This window comes from Lichenostomus cassidix, chromosome 3 (genome assembly GCF_008360975.1).
Source record: "Lichenostomus cassidix isolate B80296 chromosome 3, HeHo_3.0, whole genome shotgun sequence".
NCBI lineage: Eukaryota > Metazoa > Chordata > Aves > Passeriformes > Meliphagidae > Lichenostomus > Lichenostomus cassidix.
Genome location: NC_139483.1, coordinates 3,600,526 through 3,620,477, shown reverse-complemented (window position 1 = coordinate 3,620,477; position 19,952 = coordinate 3,600,526). Strand labels below are relative to the sequence as shown.

General features: G+C 41.9%; 1 protein-coding gene across 6 annotated transcripts in view; it reads right to left on the bottom strand.

The window, feature by feature from the left end:
- MACROD2 (mono-ADP ribosylhydrolase 2) overlaps positions 1-19,952 on the bottom strand; it is an 824,802-nt gene that overhangs the window by 4,639 nt on the left and 800,211 nt on the right. For 4 of the 6 annotated variants that reach the window (XM_085054069.1, XM_085054070.1, XM_085054071.1 and 1 more), the window contains exons 17-18: positions 5,625-5,708; positions 397-465 (exon numbers count right to left, since the gene is read on the bottom strand). In XM_085054069.1, the coding sequence (XP_084910195.1) occupies positions 404-465; positions 5,625-5,708 (146 nt within the window). In that variant the 3' untranslated portion in view covers positions 397-403. The remainder of the gene's footprint in view (positions 1-396; positions 466-5,624; positions 5,709-19,952) is intronic. The other 2 variants (XM_085054073.1, XM_085054074.1) reach the window with 1 other exon arrangement.

Here is a 19,952-nt window from a genome sequence, read left to right as displayed (position 1 = left end):
GTCCCCAGAACAGAGCTTATACAGAACTGAGCTTGATTCCAGCCAGTATAAGTTGCCTGTCATTTTGCAAAACAATGCCAAATATTGTTTGCTCAGTTATTCTTCTGTTCCTTATCTCAGTGCTGTTTTACCTTCTGATGATCTATGACCATGCACTACCTAAACCCATTACAGCTGCAGATTGCTGCTGTAATATTTGCTTGACAAATCAAGTCTTTCTGTTTATGATGTAATATGGGCCATGTTAGACAATTACTTCTCCTTTGTATTCTGTCTTCATAAATTTTATTTTTTATGTTTGGCAAATTTTAACTTCAGTTCAGGTCTTTTAAAAGCAATTTTTCATACACAAGCTGTATGGAAAATAGGGGAGAAAAATAGTCATAAATGTCTTACCTGTTACTTAAGCTTCCCGCTCTGTTTCCATTGGATCATTTATACTTTCAACTTGACTATTCATTTCAGCTGAAAAAGAAATGAGGTGGTCATTAGACTCTGTTCATGAGTTATTACTCCACATGACAAACTCATTAAGTTTGTCATGTGGAGTAATAACTGCTTCTAAACCAAAAGGGACATTTATTGCATTAAGAAATCACTTAAGCAATCAAATAGGTCTCTTAGTGGGCCCATCCTAACCTGGAGTTCCATGGACAACATGGCAAACAGTCCTGCAAGTGTGCAGGCTTTAGCATTACTAGAAATGCAAGCCTCTGGCTCCAGATACTCTCTTTGGCCCCCATCCACCCAGTCTGACTTTGGCACCTGACCAAGGAGTCCAGCTCAAGGCCAAAATGACCTCCACCTCTCTCTGTAGGCCACAGGCAGAGATACAGGTCGATACAAAGTGGTATTGACCCTCAGACTCAAATCTTGACCCTCTGATTCAAGCACTGGCTGCTGACAACACCCCTGGCAGGACTTGGGGCTGAGCCACAGGAGGAACATATGCCTGTCTCCACAGAATAACAGAGTCATTCAGCATGGAGAAGACCTTGGAGATCATTGAGTCCAACCAAAAACCTAACACTGCCAAGTCCCACTAAACTATGTCCCTGAATTGCAGGAGTCAAGCTGTGACACTTTTGATGCCATCTCAGTTAGAGAGATGCTGCTTCCAGAAGCTCTTGAACTGCAAATTGCTGGAACCTAGGGGAGGATTCAGAGGCAATGTCACTATACTCCTGCAATAATAGCTTGTTAGTGTAAGATCCATTTACAGAGCCAACCTTATTTTCATTTAAAATTACTAAAAAAAAAATTTAATAGTAGGCTTAAATTCATTTCAACATGACATTTGTCAAAACTATCATCTAAACAATGGCAGGTGTGATTGGTTGTAGTGAGGCTAAACATAAATATCTGCAATTTTAAGACTAGTATCTAGTATTTGTTCGGCACTGAATTTGAATGAAGCTATTCATATTAAAACCTTTTTTTTCTTTCTTTAACCAGGCTTTGTGTTGTGGTATCACCTGCAGATTATGAGTCATTTGACATGGGTGACAGGGAAAAACCTCAAACACAAGAAGGAGATTTGGAAATTAAGACAAGGTGGGAGAGGGGAGGGGGAAAAACCTCAGATCAGTAATGATGATACTTCCAGCCAGGCACTACGATCTCTCTTCTGAATCAATATAATTTCAATGTACCTTTTAGGGTTTTGATGAATTATTTGTAAATTATTCATCATCCATATGCAGAGCAGATACTGTAATGCCTTCCTGGATGTATGTGATTAATAATGAGAAGAGTATCCTCTCCTGATTACAGTGCTCTGATGTGCATCACATTTAGCAAGGTTGTGTTCTTTAACCGTATTTGCATAGCAAAGACAGGATGCTTAATAAAAAAACCACTGAAGGAAGGCTGCTGCACACTGCCAACAGCCTCCTCTCCCAGCCTCATCATGCCTGACAGCATCACTGGCAGTATTTGCTGAAAATACCATCAGCCTTCACTCACACAGAGAACTCCTGCTAAACAAATCTGGACTTGAAAGCTGTGGTTAGGCTCTGTCAGCACTGCAGATGAGCCTTCTCCTACACGTTTTTGATGGAGCTCAACTCCTTGCATGAGGTCTAGTAGAGACAGGAAGGTCTGACTGAGGGATTGGCTTCTACAGACCACTGAGTGAACCCCAACATATGGGCTGTGAGGCCACCCACACAGTTCTCTCCTTAGCTGGAAAACAGCACAGCAGTGAAGCACATATCACAAGAACACACAGAAAAGCTGCCACCAGGTATGGTGGGGATGTGACTGCCAGTCCTCAGTGCCTCCCAGCTCGAGAGGGTGTCAGAATGGCATCATTAGCCCTGGGTGTTCTACATTGCAAGCTGAAATGGGACTTCTCTCTGATAAACAAGGCTTTCAGAGGTGTAAAACTGCTAACTCACTTGAGCAGTCTCGTGGGACCTCCCCATAATATGCTACATTATGGGACCTCCCCATAATATGCTACAATATGCCAACAACTCAGAGAAGAACCTGGAGTGCAAAGAGGTGCACATGTCCTAAATTCAGTTTTCTCTGCACCTCCTTCTGCACCTTCATGAATGGCTTTTTATGCCAGGCATCAGGAATCTCTGTGTGAACATGGATATTCTCTGTCTGATTTCTCTTAAATTTCGACCTGTTGGGGCCCAAAATTATCAGCTCTCAAATTATGACCAGGCAGGGATTTCCCCCCCAATATCAAGAAAGTTCCCTGCAAGAGGAGAAGATATAACCCAGCAAGTAATTGCCATCCATCACAGCACTGTGGTTGCTGCTGACCAGGGGGATGTGCTTTGGCAGTGCAGCATTACTTCTCATCCCTGTAAGACTTAGCTTAAAGGTCAGCTAGCCAGGAGTGACAGCACAGCATCTAAGTGGAGAAGACAGGCAAATGGAGACTGGAGATCCAAGCTAAAGTTGTCTGCAAGAGGGTGAGTGCATTTCTTTAGCCCAGGATATTATGCTGTTGATCTGGATGGCAGATGACACCAAAATACTAGTGTTTTGATTTAAATCAGGGTGCAGCTTTCCACAGGCTTGAAATAAAAAAAAAAGGTGATTGAGCAACCCCACTGTGAAAAGTTTGATCTGTCTAATACAAGCTGGAAACTAAAAACAGCCTTAGTAATCTCTACAGTTTCGGTGGTATTAAGAAAAAAAAAAAGAAAAAGTAAAAGAAAGAAAGTATAAGGAAAGAAAAAAAGAGGAATAAAAGAAAAAAAAACCAAGAAAAAAAGAAGGCTGCTGTCAGGAGAATGCCATCTAGGAGCCCAATCACCAATGGTGAGGTTTGCCATCATTAAAAAAAATCTAATCAGCAAATCTGTCCTGGGTACAAGAAATTTAATATGCAGGGGTCTTTGCTCTGGTGGCTGATGGGAACTGGCAGGACAAATATGCATCTGTATCCATGGCCCCATCCAGGCTACAGATGCCCCTTCTGACAGTTTTCCTGATGGACAATCAGGCCCAGGATTCAAATACTAGTAATTTCTCAAATATATCACTCTCATGGATGTGCCCACTGGATGAAAGAATATCGAGATCCACCTAAGCTGTCTACACTCTCTGCATCTCTAATGCACTTTTCACTGTGCATTGTACATTAAATTAAACCACAAGAGCTGGGCTGCCAAGGGGGATGCAGTGATATATGTTGTTCTTTCAGCTGTGAAGTGATGAGATCTCCTGGGGTGGAAAGAAGGGGACCAGAGCAAAAAATAGGCAATTTAAATAAAAATTACTCTCAAAGGGAATGAGTTTGATCCTTCCTCTCTTTTCATTTAAACATGCAGTATATGTCCACAAGGAAAAACACCCTAATAGCAACTTAGGCTGTCTAGAAACAAAGACTTCCCTGACAAGTGAAGTACTCTTCCACAGCCTAAGCAAACACAGTTTTCCTGTCCTTTCATATAACTTAGAAAGTTCAAAGAAAAGAAAAGTAAAAGATGAGTCATATGTAGAAGACCTTACAAGATAAGCAAGATTTGAAACAGAGAAACCTATCAAGGTTCTCATTGCAGGAACCACTAGCTGATCCTGCTGTACTGTAAAACAGCTATGCAATTGCTTTTCTTTCCAGCCAGAAATCCCTTAAGATATTCCTTTGGTAAATTTGGATTTGTTTTTACTAAGTAGCACAAACTATCCCATGGATTTACAATCCAAATGTTGTAATGTGTTATGACTTTTTGGTTTGTTTGTTCAAAGGATGAGTCGAGAAGGCTGCTTTGGCTTTATTCTGCTCTTCTATTAGTAACAGCATAATCTCCAGTATTTTTGAAAAAAGAAAATTCATTATGCACTCTTGCTTTTCCTGTGCTTGCAAACTTCTTTACAGGCCAGTATTTAATCAGTCACTGATTCAAATGCTGCAGCACAATCTGACACCAGAGAAAGGAAATCAGCATCAGATTCTTTGTGTAACTAATAGCAAAAAGAATATAACCTGTTTGTCTTTGAGATGTTAAAAAGTGTGCCTTGAATTTATACTATGTCAATGTTGAGGAGGTTAAAGAAAGAGTTAAAAAATAGCCTTCACTAAGAGAGGAGTCTGTGGGTATAAAATGAGGATTGGACCCCCCATCTCAAAGACACTGCTGTTTGGGGCAGCAAAAAAGCCCAATTTGTGTAAAACCCAACAGACCCCTGTAGGTAACTCTGTTACACTACAAAAGCTGACCAAGAGGAGTGATTAAGGGTCTGCTTCACCAAAACCTAAGCACCAGTATGCTGATTCCAGCCATCATTTCTTTACACACAGGATAAGTCAAGAAGGTCAATTGTTTGTTGTTTACAAGGATGGTACACACTGCAGATTTTGAGTAGCATCCTAGAGCTCAGTCCTTGCTGGAATTTGCCACAGGTGGGTCATCAGTCACAGAGGTAAATACTGGAGGAATATTGTTTCCAAGTCAGGAATTTTGGGTTGATTATGTCCACAAACCTGACTGGAACTGCTGTTGAGTCAACTAAATTGTGGTTGTTCTATTAACAGTAAAAGTCCTAGGGAGAGAACATCCATCTGTTGCCAGACTGAGCTATACCTGGATACTGAAGGAGGAGGAAAGGGAATCAGAGCTGAGAACTTACATACAAGTTCAGAGTGGTTATGCTGCCAAATGTTTCCCCTTGATGGAGTTGGGCACTAGCACAGAAATTTTCAGAAATACCTTCTGCCTGCTGTGTTAGACCCCAAACCTCTCGGCCAATTTGATATCAAGCCCAAAACTACAGTGGGTCTAAAATGTCACTTAGTTAAAAGGCAGGCAGCATGGAACACACCAACTGAACCAATTAACCCAATCAGCCTGAAAAGCAGGGCTACAGCACCGAAAGTTACTTGCACTAGACTCACACAACAGTAGAGATGGTGACTATCTAGTTGCACTCCCCTGCCATGGGCAAGGACACTTTCCCCCAGACCATATTGTTCCAAGCCCCAGGAGCCTGGCCTGCATCACTTCCAGGAATGGGGCATCCACAGCTCTCTGGGCAACCTGTTCCACTGCCTCACTACCCTCCTAGCAAACAATTCCTTACTAATATATAATGTAATCATGCCTTTTGTGCGTTTAAAACCATTACCTTAAAAATGAATCAAAAACAATAGAACAACATACCATCCTTATTTGAAACATCTGCTGCTTGACTTGCAAGGTCAGTTTTCATAGTCTCCACAAGAGTTTCCTCTTGCCCTTGTATCCCTATAATATAAGCCAAAGAAGGAGAAAAATCAATACTCACAGTACCTGATTACCATCCAATTCTCAGACCCCTCATGCCTGGCTTTTTTGTTTTCCTTCTGGCATGCTCTTACCTTTTTAGACTCCACTGCTGTATAGTGGCACCCACTGGAGAAGGAGACAGAGGATACAGGGGGAGGGACATGGTTTGAAAATAACTGCCTGAATACTTTTAGCAATTCATGGTCTTTTTAATCTGGGATTGTTAAAACCACATCGTGGTGTGTGCTTCTGCCTCCCCACTATTCTTTTCTCATCACTTTAAAGGAACCCCTTCTGCTCATAAAATGAACATATGATGGGGACTTAATCACAGTTATAAAGTTTCCCTAGCTAGCAGAAGGAAAGTAAATACAATGTGAGGTCAAATACACTGGGTAGTCACACACAAACTAGAACATAAATGTAGAAAAACACATTTTATCACTGTAACGCAACAGTTTTATCTCTTCTGCCTCAGGCTTGTCTGGAAGCTTTAGATTCAAACTCTTAACAATATTTGAAAAGGAATAGAAAAGGATTTACTGTTTTAGGCAGAGTTCTACCATTCTGCCATTGTCTAAGAAGCCAAGTTTTATTTACAATCCATCATGCTACTTCTCTGCTTCTGTGGCTGCTGCAAAGCCTGTTGCACCCATGCTGTGGTTGAACTACAGGATATCAGGGAAGTGGTCACTAAGAGATCCAGGCTTTTGGGTGGTTATGATGAGACAGCAGAACATAGTAAGGACTCAGATATTTCAAAAACATTTTATTCTTAAAGGGAAATAATTTACCCCCTCAGCAACACAGATGAAACCTTCACTGTCCCTCAAAAACCTCCTTCTCTTTCCTGTGGAATTCTAAAGTGGAGCCTTTAAGGCCACTGGACTGTACTACATTTACTTTGTCCATAAAAATGTATCTACCACTGAAATTTTCAGCCACTTTTCCTTCTAATTTGATCTGCAAGCCAATGGTGTCATGGGGAATTTAGTTTCCTCCCTGCTCACTGTGATGGCAATGCTATTTTCACTGGCAACTTCTGGCACACTACCTAGAGAATCACAGAATCATGGAATCATGAAGGTAGGAAAAGACCCCTAAGCCTGAGTCCAACTGTTAACCCAACACTGCTACGTCCATCACAAAACCATGTCCTCAAGTGCCACAGCCACTCACCTTCTGAGCACTTCCAGGGTTGGAGATTCCACCACTTTGCTGGGAAGCCTACTCCAATGCCTGACCTATGGCCCTACCAAGCATGGGGGACAGATGAATTCACAGTGTTGGAAATGTCACCATCTCTTTAACAGACCTTACTTCTCATGCAGAAGCTTTTCAGTGGATCATCATATCACCAGCTTCACCTCTTCCTCACTGTTCCCCACAGACACAAGCAAAATGCCTGTAAACATCCGTGACTGAGAGTGCTGCATATCTGTGAGTGCCTGAAATGGCCCTCTGTGCCTGCATCAAACTTCAGCTGCTTCTCCAGGGAATTCATTGGAGTGAGTGTGGTTAGCTCCTGAGACTTTTTTATGCACCAACATCCCCAAGATTTCCCAGAGCTCACCCACCTGTCTTTTGGCTCACACCAAGGATAAACCCAAGTGACCCCACACAAATCATGTGTATATGGCAGGAATTTGTCAAGTACCAGACTGAGCAGGTGTTTCAAAATCCCTGCCTGATTTCTCTCAGCAAAATCAATATGAAATTTGAGGGACTATGAAAGCACTGATTAATCACAGAAGACACACAGACATTCAGATTGTGATGCATTTTGATTATCTGACGCAGTTCTGTGAAAAACAAAATCTTGAAAAATCATAGAATAATCAAGTGTGCTGGGAGGAACCCTAAAAACCATTTAATTCCAATCCCCTGCCATGGGCAGGGACACCTTTCCCTATCCCAGGTTGTTCCAAGCCTCATCCAGCCTGGCCTTGAACACTTCAAGGGATGGAGCAATGACAACTTCACAAGGCAATATGTTTCTCCCGTTGTCTGTGCCTGAAGATGACCACATGAAGTTTCCAGCCCTTATTGCAAGATCTTTAACTAGCTGACATCCTGGCTTCAGCATGCTGCTGAAAGGTTTCTCGCTTTCCATTTCAGAAATCTGTCCTGCAGCTGACAGGTGCAAAGGTTTATTGGCACAGCACGAGGTGATAATGGAGGCTAATTAAAGAGAAGGCATTTTGTGGACACATGTGTGTGTAAATAGCTGCACATGTGCTTTGTCCCAGTTCTGTCCCATTTGGAGTGACAAAATCAGACATGGGCAGGGGGAGGCAAGTCTATAAGGATGCTTGGAAGAGTAATAACAGCATCAACAGATCTGCAAAATTACTTTTTTCAGAGGTTTAGCATCATAAATACTGTCAGAAGAGTTGCTTTTGTTCTGCTTTTTCACCTTTCCACATTTGAAATGTTGATTCCCCATCCGTTCTAGGAGGGCATTGTTGCAGTATCAGTGGTTTTTTACACTGGTATGTTTATTGTTGGATATTGTCAGCAAGAAAATGATAGTGGGAGACAATGTTGAGGGGCCAAGTAGGCAGAAGATATTTTAAACTCTTACAAAGCTGAGCACTGCTGCAAATCTTGGGAGGAGGCTTGCACAGTACACCATCCCATTTGTGGGAGGATTTACAAATTCAGTTAATATAAATTTAATTTCTTCCTTCGCTATTACTGTGGAAAGAACACAGGCACATTCACTGTACTGCCATGCATGTGGAAAGGGTATTATCCAAAATAGCTCCCCTGCTGTGCAGTCAATTCAAGTGCCTCTCTGAGATCAGCCCAATTCACATCACCAGCAAAATTTGATCAATACCAGAAACTCCTTTGACAACCCATTTATTCATGAGGCCTCCCCCTTGATTGGATTACTTCAGGTTACAGCACAAACAAGCAAAGGATTTCAGGTCTCCATGCAGCAGCTGAGAGCTCCTGAAGGGGAGGGAGCCCAGGAGATACCACTTGCAATATCAATTCCCATTTCCAATTGCACTCCTGCTGCAGCTCATCACCTGAACCCTTTGCTGACTGGTTACACAGCTGCTTACACAACCAGGCCAGCACTAAGCAACTGTGGGCAACCAGGGCTCCCAGCCTTTCAAATGCTGGGAGCATATACCAGCAAGATAGAAATCTCTGCACTCTTATTTCATCTTTTCCTTTTCCCCCTTAATAGTCGCAATCTGTTACTTTTTCCATGTGCTTACAGTAATACATCATTTTCTCCAGAGAAATGTGATATTTTCCCCCCCTCTAGATTCACATACTGTTTACAAGAGTGACATGAAATTGTGGTAGCTCTTGGTACCTCAGCATCAATTTCCAAACTGCCCAAGTACAGAGGTTGGACATCTGTTTTCCAAACCCCTGATAATTTCTAACAAGGAAAAAGTGTGACCCTTGTCCTCCTCATCATCTTCCTTCTCCCTTTGCACAAGGTTTACATCTATTTCAAGCAAAAAAAGCAGACAACAGTGCAGGCTTAGAAGCTGTAACAGCCCATGAACTGAGTTTCTGCTCTGAGCTGCCTACCTTAAGGATGCTTATTTCATTTTGATGTGTCTCAAGGGGGGTTCTCTTGGCAGAGCTCAACCTTTGAGACCAGCCTTGGCATTGGGTGTGGGTAAGGGATGTCAGGTGACATGTCTGAACAAGGAACCTAGGCTCCTGCTATTAGTTTCTAGCTTGTTATAATGTCAGCGACCCTCTTTAAGACAAAAAGAAGAACAAATTTCATGTGTAAGTCAGTTCTGTCAGTGTAATCACATAACTCCATGATAACTTAAATCTTTAAAATTCCCCAATTTTAGAAGTCTTGCAATAACTGGGAAATCCTGGCCCCAGGATAATTGTTAATATCTGAGGGAGAAAAGAGTTATCAATACTACAACAATCCAGAAAACTACTACTTTAACAGGCAAAATGGCAATGCCATTATTCCCACAGCTAGTCTGCTCAGCAATTTTGGGTGTTGCCACAAGACTTTAAATAAAGTACTATCCTGCCCATGGACAATTTGCAAACTGAAGAAATTAATTAGCTGTAAATTATTCATAGAGCAGTTGCTTCTACTCGTGTTATATACGTTGAAAAAATCACCTCTGTCATTATGCCATATGAAAACCACTTTACAGCTATTCTGAACAATCTGGATTTACCCACTGAATAGAATTTATTGTTTTGAGTTTAGCTGTAAATATGCTTCCCCTAATCATGAGACTCTGAGAGAATCAGGCAGGCATGTTAAAATCCAAGTTTCTCTGTTTAAAATTGGAAGGCACCATTTTTCACCTGCAATAACAAAATAAAAAAAAAAAAGGAAAAAAGAAAAATAAAAAGACAAAGCTCTTCTGACCAACAGTTGCATTGTCTTATCTGTCAAAACTACTTCCTGTTTTCTTGCTGTGTTTTCTAGCCAGTGTTGTTTTTTTTCTTCTTTCCAGTCATTTCATCGTAGCTCTTTGCTAATGTGACTGTCAAACCTTCATGTACTCTGTTTACTGCTATATTTTAGTAACATTATAAATGCTGCCTCATTTAGAAACTGAAGCTGTCTGTGAAACAAGGATTCTGTTTGACTCCTCTTCAATATCCATGTGGGCTGACCCTTTTAATCAGGCTGGATTCTATCACATCCAATATTTATGCTGCCTTCTTGTATGGCTCTACAGGTATAAGCTCCCAGCCTGCTGCTGTTGGGGCTCTGAGAAAAGAAACAGCAATCATTGTCCATCTATACTTTATTATGTTTGAGCTGGAGGGTGTTTTCTCCTTTGCTGTCCCTCTGCAATGCCCGGGTCAAGCTTCACAGCTGGCCCTGCCTCCACTGTGCCTCTCACTATTCAGTGTTGCTCAGTAAATAACAAAGAACTCCATCTGTTATATCAGGAATATTACACCTTCATCAACCACCTCCCTGACCCCAGCAATTATGAACCATGGAGAAAAGAGAAAACTCAAGGATGCAGATTTCAGGGGAGGCTTTGCTGGGCTTTTCAAGGCACTGAATGAGCATCATTCTGGCTTTGTGTTGCAGCCCCTTCATTGTTAAATGGAGTGTTCACCCTCCTTTTTGCCATTTTGGCTTTGTTTTCCAGAGTAACAAAGAGTGATGAATGTCCCTGTCCCTCCAGTGCAATGTGTGTCACTCTCACCTCTCTGCTTGTGCACACAACTGCACCTAAAGGCATCCTGCTGCTCCCAGCCACTCTTACTTCCAGCTCAAGCTGAATGGCAATTTTTTAAACACAATTTAAAAGTGTCTAAGATCTGCTTATCCCTGTCCCTTTCCAGCCTTTTATTAAACATACTGTTAGTAAATCTCACTGTGCCTACTATTCCCCAAAGGTGGGAAAGGGAGGCTAATGAGGATTGCTGCTCAGCAGTATGGTCCATAAGAGCCACACAAATCTGGCATATCTAAAATCACTCATGTCCATCAAGAGCACTTTGTGTATTTGGTCTCTCTGTAGAAACGGGATAAACCTGCACACAGCAGGCTCTTGATGAATACAAGGTACATTGTTGTAAGAAAAGCCTTTTTGATTTTTTTTTTTTTTTAATTCTGGAAAATGCTTAGCTGTGTAAAAGGCCACACTGTGGTTTTCTGAATGCTCTTTTGGTGAAACCTTTCATCAGAGAAGAAGCCTGCAGCATAGAATGTCTGAAATGGAGCACCCAGGAAATTTCATCTCATCCCTCAATTGCCAGCTGTTAACACAACTAAAATGTTGCCTGGTTGTGATCAAACTAGTAGATCACTTGTCCTGAATGGCTTCCAGAGAACTTGTGCTCCATCCCTGCCTCCAAACCAGGCAGATAGCATGCTCAGTAGTGTTATGACAACTGAAGGGAGCAGAAATGGTATCCTTCTCTACCTGCCTTGGGGTGATGTGATGATAATTAGTGAGTTTTATTTGCTCTGTTTATTGAAGAAAACTTTAAGGCCAAATTCAAAATTACCAGTGCGGAACAGAAAAATTGTGTCCACAACAGAGCTTCCAGAACAGCAATTTGGCAGGCAGGAAAACACCAAGTGTCAGTGCTGGCAGTTGCAGGCTTCCTTCTTTTCCTTGCAGAGAGCCATTATGCAGTGTTTTCTAAAATTGTAAATGCTCTTTCTGGCTCACTATGGGAAACAACACTAATATGCATCACAGGGTGTGAGATAAAATGTGCTGTGCCACTGCTGCCTTGGATTTTTCTTCCATTTATACCAGCTCTCAGTAAAAATTACACAAAGACAGCTGCAGATCTTCTCCTCTCAACTTTTTCACGTTTCATCCTTTGTTTGGTTCATTAATTCTAGGGTCTAACTAGGACCTTATATGAGAGACAGGAATTTACATTTAATAACATAATGCAAAGAATACTAACAACCATAATCCTCCCTCCCTGCAAACAGCTCCAGAGCACTTCAACTCACCTCAGATTTGTGAAACAGGGATCTGACTTATTTGTTTGAAACTGAACGATTCCTTTTCTTTCTTCAGTTAGGAGAAACATAACATAGTTATGTTTTTCTTTAATTAGTATTTGTTTGTATCCTGTCCTTCCCTGCTTTTTCTTGATTTTAGGGAGTCCCACTCCCTGTGCTTCTGCTGAATTAGCCTCTAGCCATGGAGATGGCTCCAGTTTGTTGTCTGGGATAAAGACAGGGAAAAGAACCTGAGCACACTAGTAACTGCAAAAGAAAGGCCACTGTTTTTCAGAGTCACCTAAAAAATTAAGCAGCAGACACCATCAAGAACAGCTTTCTGATTGCAGTACACTTAAGAAAGAGGCAGCTTTTCCTCTTCTCAACCCCTAGGCAAGGACTCAGTAGCAGCAGGCAGGCAAAAAGCCAGCAACGCGCAGCAGAACTACAATAAATTCTATGGAGAAGTCCTCAGTCAGGTTCATCAGCTCTGACATCTATCAGCCCTGACACCTAGGTCCTGTGATTTATGAGCTTTTCTGCTCAGTTTGGGTAGAGGCAGCACCTACTGTGGGCTTTTCCATCTCCCAAACCACTGTAGTCCCAACAACATCTCCCCTTACACAACCTCATTCCCACTGTTTGAAGAAGTCCACCCTGCTGTTGCAGGTCACTCTGGCAACTTGAAAAGCAGAACAAGGGATCAGAAATTTACACTAGGTTGCACACACATCAGATACTTATTTGTATCAAAACATAGTGAATTCAAACAGCAAGTTAGACCAAGGCTGTCTTATGGCTAGATCATTACTGTGACATTGGGTAAAAACTGGAACAACCTTTTCAGAAAGCTGAGGCACATTTTTCCTCAGTCATCCTGCCTTTGCTCCATATTACTGAAAATTTCTCAAAGTTCTGTTATACCTCGAGGCACCAAATAGAAACTGGAGGCCAAAACCATATAACACAGAACCTGAAACAAAAGTGTTCAAGAAAAAAAGAGAGGCCGAAAAAGAGGGGGACGAAACTGTCTCAGTGTTTCTTATCAGAGAATACACTTTCAAAAAAAAAAAAAAAGAGCAGGATTTTTCCCTTTAGCACTGGAGATTATATCCCCCTCTTTCCATCAAACAGTCTTTTAACATGGAGGTTGTTCCAGATGCCAGCACACATAGGTCAACACTTTCAACAACAGGTGACTAACATTAGGAGCACTTTAAAGGGGAGTTTAGATCCCATTTTTCAAAAGGGCCAAGCTCCCAGCAGCTCCAGCTGGCTTCAAAGGGGCTCACTTCATCAAGAGTTTCGGATGTGCTCAGCATTTCTGAAATTCAGGGCTCCTATTTTGAATCCTAAACACGCTCCTAAAAAAATCCATGCCAATTCTCACTGCACTAAGGGTGACACCACCTCTTTAGTCTCTGCTTAGGAAGCTCAGTGACATTATATCCAACAATCTGGCTTTTCCCTTCTTTTTCCCTCAACAGAACTTGCAGGATTCCTAACAAAACTGGTGTCTCATGAAAACTGGCAGACTTGAATGTAACAAGATAACTATAATTTTCCTTGAAACTAGTCAGTAACACCTCCCCAAATCCTCTTAGTAACTGATGAGTAACAAAGACGTGTCCTGAAGGTCAGCCAGAACACAGCAGCCAGGGCTGTGGGATACTCAGAAATACCACAGGCCATAGAAAAGTACTGAATCCCAGGCTGGCATGCTGGAGTACTTAGCCCTTCCTGGCAGGCCAGCTCTCTGCTATGGGGTGCCAGAAAACACAAGGGCTTGTATTTGCAATCTTAGCACCAAAGTCAAGACCTCTACCAATTAATCCAGAAGAGAATAATTGTATTAGCAGCTGATAGTGGCAAACTTCTGTCCTGCTAAAGCAGAATGACATGCACACATTAAAAACAGCTCCTCAAGCTAAACTTCTTTAGATTGCTGGAGTCAGACGACACTTTATGACCTTCCTAGCTCAGGGATTTGCAGATGCCTTGAGTCTTTCTGTCATATATTTTTCAAGTATTTTGAGCTTAGAAAAAAAAAGTTGACATAGTGGTTCCAGCCTTGGGTCAACAAACAGCACCATCTCCCCTCTTCTTGAATATCCCCAGCTGGAGGGTAATGCAGAGCTTTTGCCAGGACATAGCACAAGGGGCAGGATTAGAGGCTACAGGTGTGCTCTCTACAGGTGTGCACATGCCCAGGTCTGCAAGAATTTGTGTGCTGGTGTAAGGATTTTCACTGCCCACAGTTTCCTCAAATACCTTGGCATCTGTTACTTTCATGGGAACTACTGAAGCTTTCCAAAGAATGCAGAAGTGCTAATCCCCTGCTGCAAGTGACTTCAGCCCTGACAGACATTTCCTCAGAGGCACAGATAAAACTGAAGGATTCAGCCATAAAGGATTAGGAGAGGTGTCACCTAGAATTAAGTCACTGGCCTTGAACCACCGTTTTGTTTGGCATTGTCAATAGCAAATTTCACCATCTTAAAAACAAGCTTTATTGTGTTTCTTTAAATATACACAAATATATTTTAGATACACATCTTGATTTCCTGAGTAGGCTTAAAAATTGAAACAATTCAGATAGTTTAGTTTCCATTTTTTTTACTACACTTCAGTGCACTAAAAACCATCAATCTGACAATCTGAAGAGACCAAACAAATTCCTTTCACAACCATGCACAGGCTGTCTGTGTATCTAAGAAAACCCAGGAAATAAAATAAACACATTGCAGGGCTCTCTTTACATAGAATCTATTTTAAATGGAATGATACAGATCCTAAAAGGGGAGGGGCCGTTAGACAGAAAATTGGTCTTTGCTTAGAAAGTTTACAGCTCATAGCAAATCTAGGTCTTCCCGACGTAGCTGTCCAGTTATTTTGATGTAAGCACCAAAAAGAGGGCTGTACACAAGATATGCTTTAAGTCCAAAGTCTGGACTGGCATTTCAGTAAACAGGTGCAGAGATTATTTGGGGTGGTATGGAAGAAATAAGCCTTGTGCCTTAAAGGGCTGTTTCAGATTGCCCTGAATATCTGTGACAACGTTGAGAACACATTGAAAATCTTATGAGGGACCCAAGCACTGATCCTCAGCCTAATAAAACCTGCCATAATTTGGAAGTATTGTGCCTGGCTCAGGCTGGAGACTGCCTGGGCATTTGGCAGAAGACCCAGCACTGTGACAAAGCCACTGCAGCTACTGCATCCTGCAGGTAGTGGGTGGTCTTGCTGTGCAGGGAACCCACTGCAGAGGCACATGTGGAGTCCATCAAAATATTTCTAACAAAACCTTTTCCTGAATCAAATTACATGTTGTTTTTCCTGCTTTAAAAGAACAGATAGTTTAATGGGAAATGTCATGTTTTCAGGGAGTCATACAAATGTATCCTGTGAAGCCCAAGATTTCCAGAGAAATGTTGCTGGCTCCTGCCAAAACCATAAACTGAAGCTACCAGATTGCCACTAAAACAATTAAAAGAAAAGTGAAAAAAAAAATCCCCAAATTTAAAAGGACATGAGTATTTTTTGATTTTGTCAGGCATTTTCATGGAAGGAGGAACAAGAAGGAAGTGCTTATGATTAGCCAGCAGCAAGCATTTAGGAATGTGTTTACTGGTCATTCATGACACAAGTACTTCTGGCAGAGGCAAGCAAGCTATTCTTCAGGCAGCAGGAGCTGCAGGAAGCCTGTTGGTCACAGAGGATCCATGTATAAGACAGTGGTGCCACTCTGTTGGCAGCCATGAAAGGGATGCTTCAATTAGGCTGATGAGCTTGGAAAGTCATGATCATGGTCAATTTAGGCTGTGCACTCCTTGGGTAAAGAAATCTGTGAAGAGAGCTTTGCATGGTACTTCCAGTTTAAGTTTAGAGACTGGGCTATACAGCAGTAATCATTAATGATGATAGTAGAAATACCAGTTGGGAAAAAGATCCTGCTTATCCTTCTGTATGTTCCCTGTCAGCACAATTCTTCACTTAAGTTTCATTTCCTTAACACAGAGTGATTCATACCCCAAGAGACAACCTAACAGTGTACCCATTAATGTACAACAGGAAGCATAATGAAAATAGACCCCAAATAAGGTTCTCTAAATTCATCTCATGCCATATTTACTATAGCAAACTTAAAAGTTTAGACCTTTTTTTATTTTATTTCTCTGATTTATAAACCCTGAATTAATGCAGCTCTTTCCCCAGCCCAAACATGAAAGAACCCTGCAAATAGCTGATGGAATTGGTGAGAACTCTGAGTGCTGTGGATGACATTCTGTACACAGAATGACTTCCCCAGAGTAAGCCTATGCAGCAGGGCTTTTTGGCATTCATCATTACAGTCCAGTCCTTGGAGCTGCTGATGTGGCCATCCCTCCCAAGGGGAGCCCAGCAGTGATTTGAATATCAGGCCTCAAAAAGGTGGCTTTATTGCAAAATTTTTACCATGGGCTGCTAGTGGGCCAATCCATTTAAGTATGTGATGGTTTAGAGCAACAAAACTGTGAAGTCTCGAGAAAATAGAAACCTGTCGCTGTTGAGCCGCTAGCAGAGTAAAGAGGTCAGTTCTCAGTGGCAAGAAGGAAAAGGACCTTTATTGTTTTGATTTCATCATATATATAGAGTTTTCAAAGCTCACCCAGATTGGTCAGTCAGAAACCTCCCCCTAGGCCTGATTGGCCAGGTCTGCACCGTCCAGATCTTGGGACACTGTTTTTAATAACATCTAAACCTTATCTTTAGTTATAAAACACAAAAGGAATTCTCATTGGAAAGACCTGTGCTAGCCACAGAAACCTGTGAAATGTGGAGAAAAAGAGTTGCCTTCTTGCCAAAACAAAATTCCCGGTTATATAGAGTATTAGATCAAAGACAAAGTATTGTGCAGGAACACAGCACTTGCACAAACCTCATCAGGAAGGCTTTGGGATTGCTGGGTGACAGTCCCTGTGGTGTCCTCAGCCACAGTGGCTGAGCACAGCCAAGGCTGGACCAGCCCTCTGCCCTTTTCTCCATATCCTCAGAACATATCCTCCAAATTCTGATTTATTCCACATTAGCAGCAGAAGGGATGCTCACTGAGGAACTGGGGAGCCCCTGCTGCTCTGGGCAATGCCTCCTCAGCAACTCCCAGAAGAAGGGCAAGAAGAGGAAAATCAGTATGTCCATTCCAAAGTGTGCCCAGAAATTTGGACCTGCTCTCACAAGTTTAGAGCTCACCTCTTCTTTCTCAGAGCCTGCAGCAGACCTAACTGCTTGAAGCTCTCAGCCAACACAAGGATACAGAAAGCATGGATCACCTTCAAGCTTTCTGCATCTGTGTCCTTTGGGTCCTGGGGGTCATGGAATCATTGAATGGTTTGGGTTGGAAGGGATCTTAAAGATCATCTGGTTCCAACACCCGTGCCATGGGTCTTTCCCCAGAGATTTTTCCACCTCCCAGTCAATTAAGAGAATGTGCAAAATACCAGACAAATAGCATTTCCTAGCGATTCTGATAAATAGAGTACATAACCAGCTACTTGAAAAGCAGGCTTTGAAATGCCACTGGCTTGCTTTGTTCTGAGCACACTTCCAGGGAGAATGTCAGGTCACATAATTCATTTGTTATCTTTACACAGAGGAGCTCTGCTAAGCACCAGCCATCACAAAAATACTAACATTCCTTTTAGCGGAAAACAAATGGAAGAGAAAAACGTAACAACTCTCTTAAAAGAAAGCCAGTTAGCACTTCAAAGGTTGCCACGTGGTTTATCAATAGTGATGTCAACACACTGGGGAGCTGCACTCCTCTTCAGCCACAGCCTGAGTTACACAAATGGAGGGAGCACTGTTACAGAGATAACACAAACCTACGCTGTGCATTTGTTTAGACACACTCTTTGCATTTTATTTCCCTCAGTGGCTTAAAAAAAATGCCAAGAATCAGAATAGCATATGAAGAGCATTTTAATCTAGCCTTGGATAAAGCACTGCTCTCCTCTGGGCAGTGAGCACCTAGTAGCAACAACTTTATGTGGAACATGAAGGGAAGAAAACTGCAGTAATTGAGGTTACATCCTCTGTGCTTGCAAGGAAATGCCCTCCCACATTTTTCCCCATCATCCATGGGCACTTCCATGTATTTACAGCTAGCCATTTTAATGATATCTAAATATTTATCTCCTGAGAGGCTATATTAATAGGCATTTAATTCTAGTGATGCAAACACCTGATGGCTGGATGCTCCTGTTTACCTGTAAATGCAAAACACCAGCCACTGAATTCAGTTACATGGCAAATGTCCACAGTTATCTCTGAGGTAGTTGGAATTCCACACAAATCTGTGCTTCACATGGTTAAGCAGCTAGCTCTTGTGTTTTATAGGGAGGGAGGGAAAAAGTTGTGCTTTGTGTTTTTTTAAAATCTCATTTGCAGTTGTATATAGTTGTATATAGTTAAAGCTCACAGATTATTAATAAAAGAGTGTATGTGACAATGCAGAAACAAATAATGTTCAATGTCAAGCACAAAGCAAGATGCAAATACATTTTCTGTTAATTAACCAGGCTTTCATCTCAGCTGCTCTGATCTTGTAAATAAAGCTTACAAGCTAGTTTCAAACAAGTGTGGGAATTAAGCAAACAAAAAAAAAACCCCAAACCCTAAACTGAAACACCTTAACTCAACGTTCTCCTAGCACTGGTTAGCTAATGATATTTGCCATTTTTTATTCAGGGGATCTAAACAGATTAAAGCAGTTTGAAAACAACAGTATTCAAGAACTGGCCCACGGGTGAGAGCTCTCTGAATAGTACCAGATATCAGTGGCTGTCAACCACTGCCAAAAAACAAGGGACATCCCTGAATGTTCTGAGAGACAAGAATGGGTTGGACAGAAGGATGGATGGATGAGAGGACAGATAGACAGAAGAAACAGAGAAAAGAAAGAACAAACAACTGATCCCCAACACTAAATAACATAACATTCTTCTGCACCTATGACTTGCCTCTAAGGATTTGCTTTCCAAGCACTTTATTGAAAATGTTCAAGTCCTTAACTCATCTTCTGGGGGGGCAAATAAGGGGGCCTGAAAAGCCTTGCTGATTAAGCATGGCTGAGACATGCTTGCTGAGATGGGAAAATACAAAGCTTTTAAAAAGGTGAAAAATCTCCAACCATCTGGTAGTGGCATTGGGAAAAAAGGGGGAGGACAAAGGGGCAGTCTGGAGCAGGGAGGTACAGGACTCCTTAATTTTACTCTGTCACCAAGACCATTACCGCTCAAAATGCCTGTGAAAGCTCAGAAAATGAGCTTAAAGGTTCAGCAGAAACATCTCTTAGTAAGAACAGCATCTTCAGGAAAGCAAATGGGAGCAGCTTTCCCCAAGATACAGCTGCTAATTTGAAATGCTGGGTAATAGATGTGGGTGGCAAGGCCCCTGGATGAGAACAAGATGATTCCTGGTGACCTCTCTACCTGTCTGTTCTGACTGCTGCTCTCCAAGCCCCCACAGATGGTGTTCTCTTTAAATTAATACCACCCTGCCAGCCAGAAGGAAGCTTCTGTTGTACTTGGCAACACAGGTGAACAGTCTGCATTCAGATGTCAAAGCAAATGCCCCAGGTGTTCCAGCAATATGGCAAGCAGCTGATGTGCTCCAGCCTCTTCAGGCCTGGATGACACTCAGCTGTGTTTTCCTATCTCTAAGGGTAGCTAGAGAAAAACCACAACATTCAAAGGGCAAACTTTGCACACTGGGGCAAAATCTAAGCTATCTTTGCTCTAAAT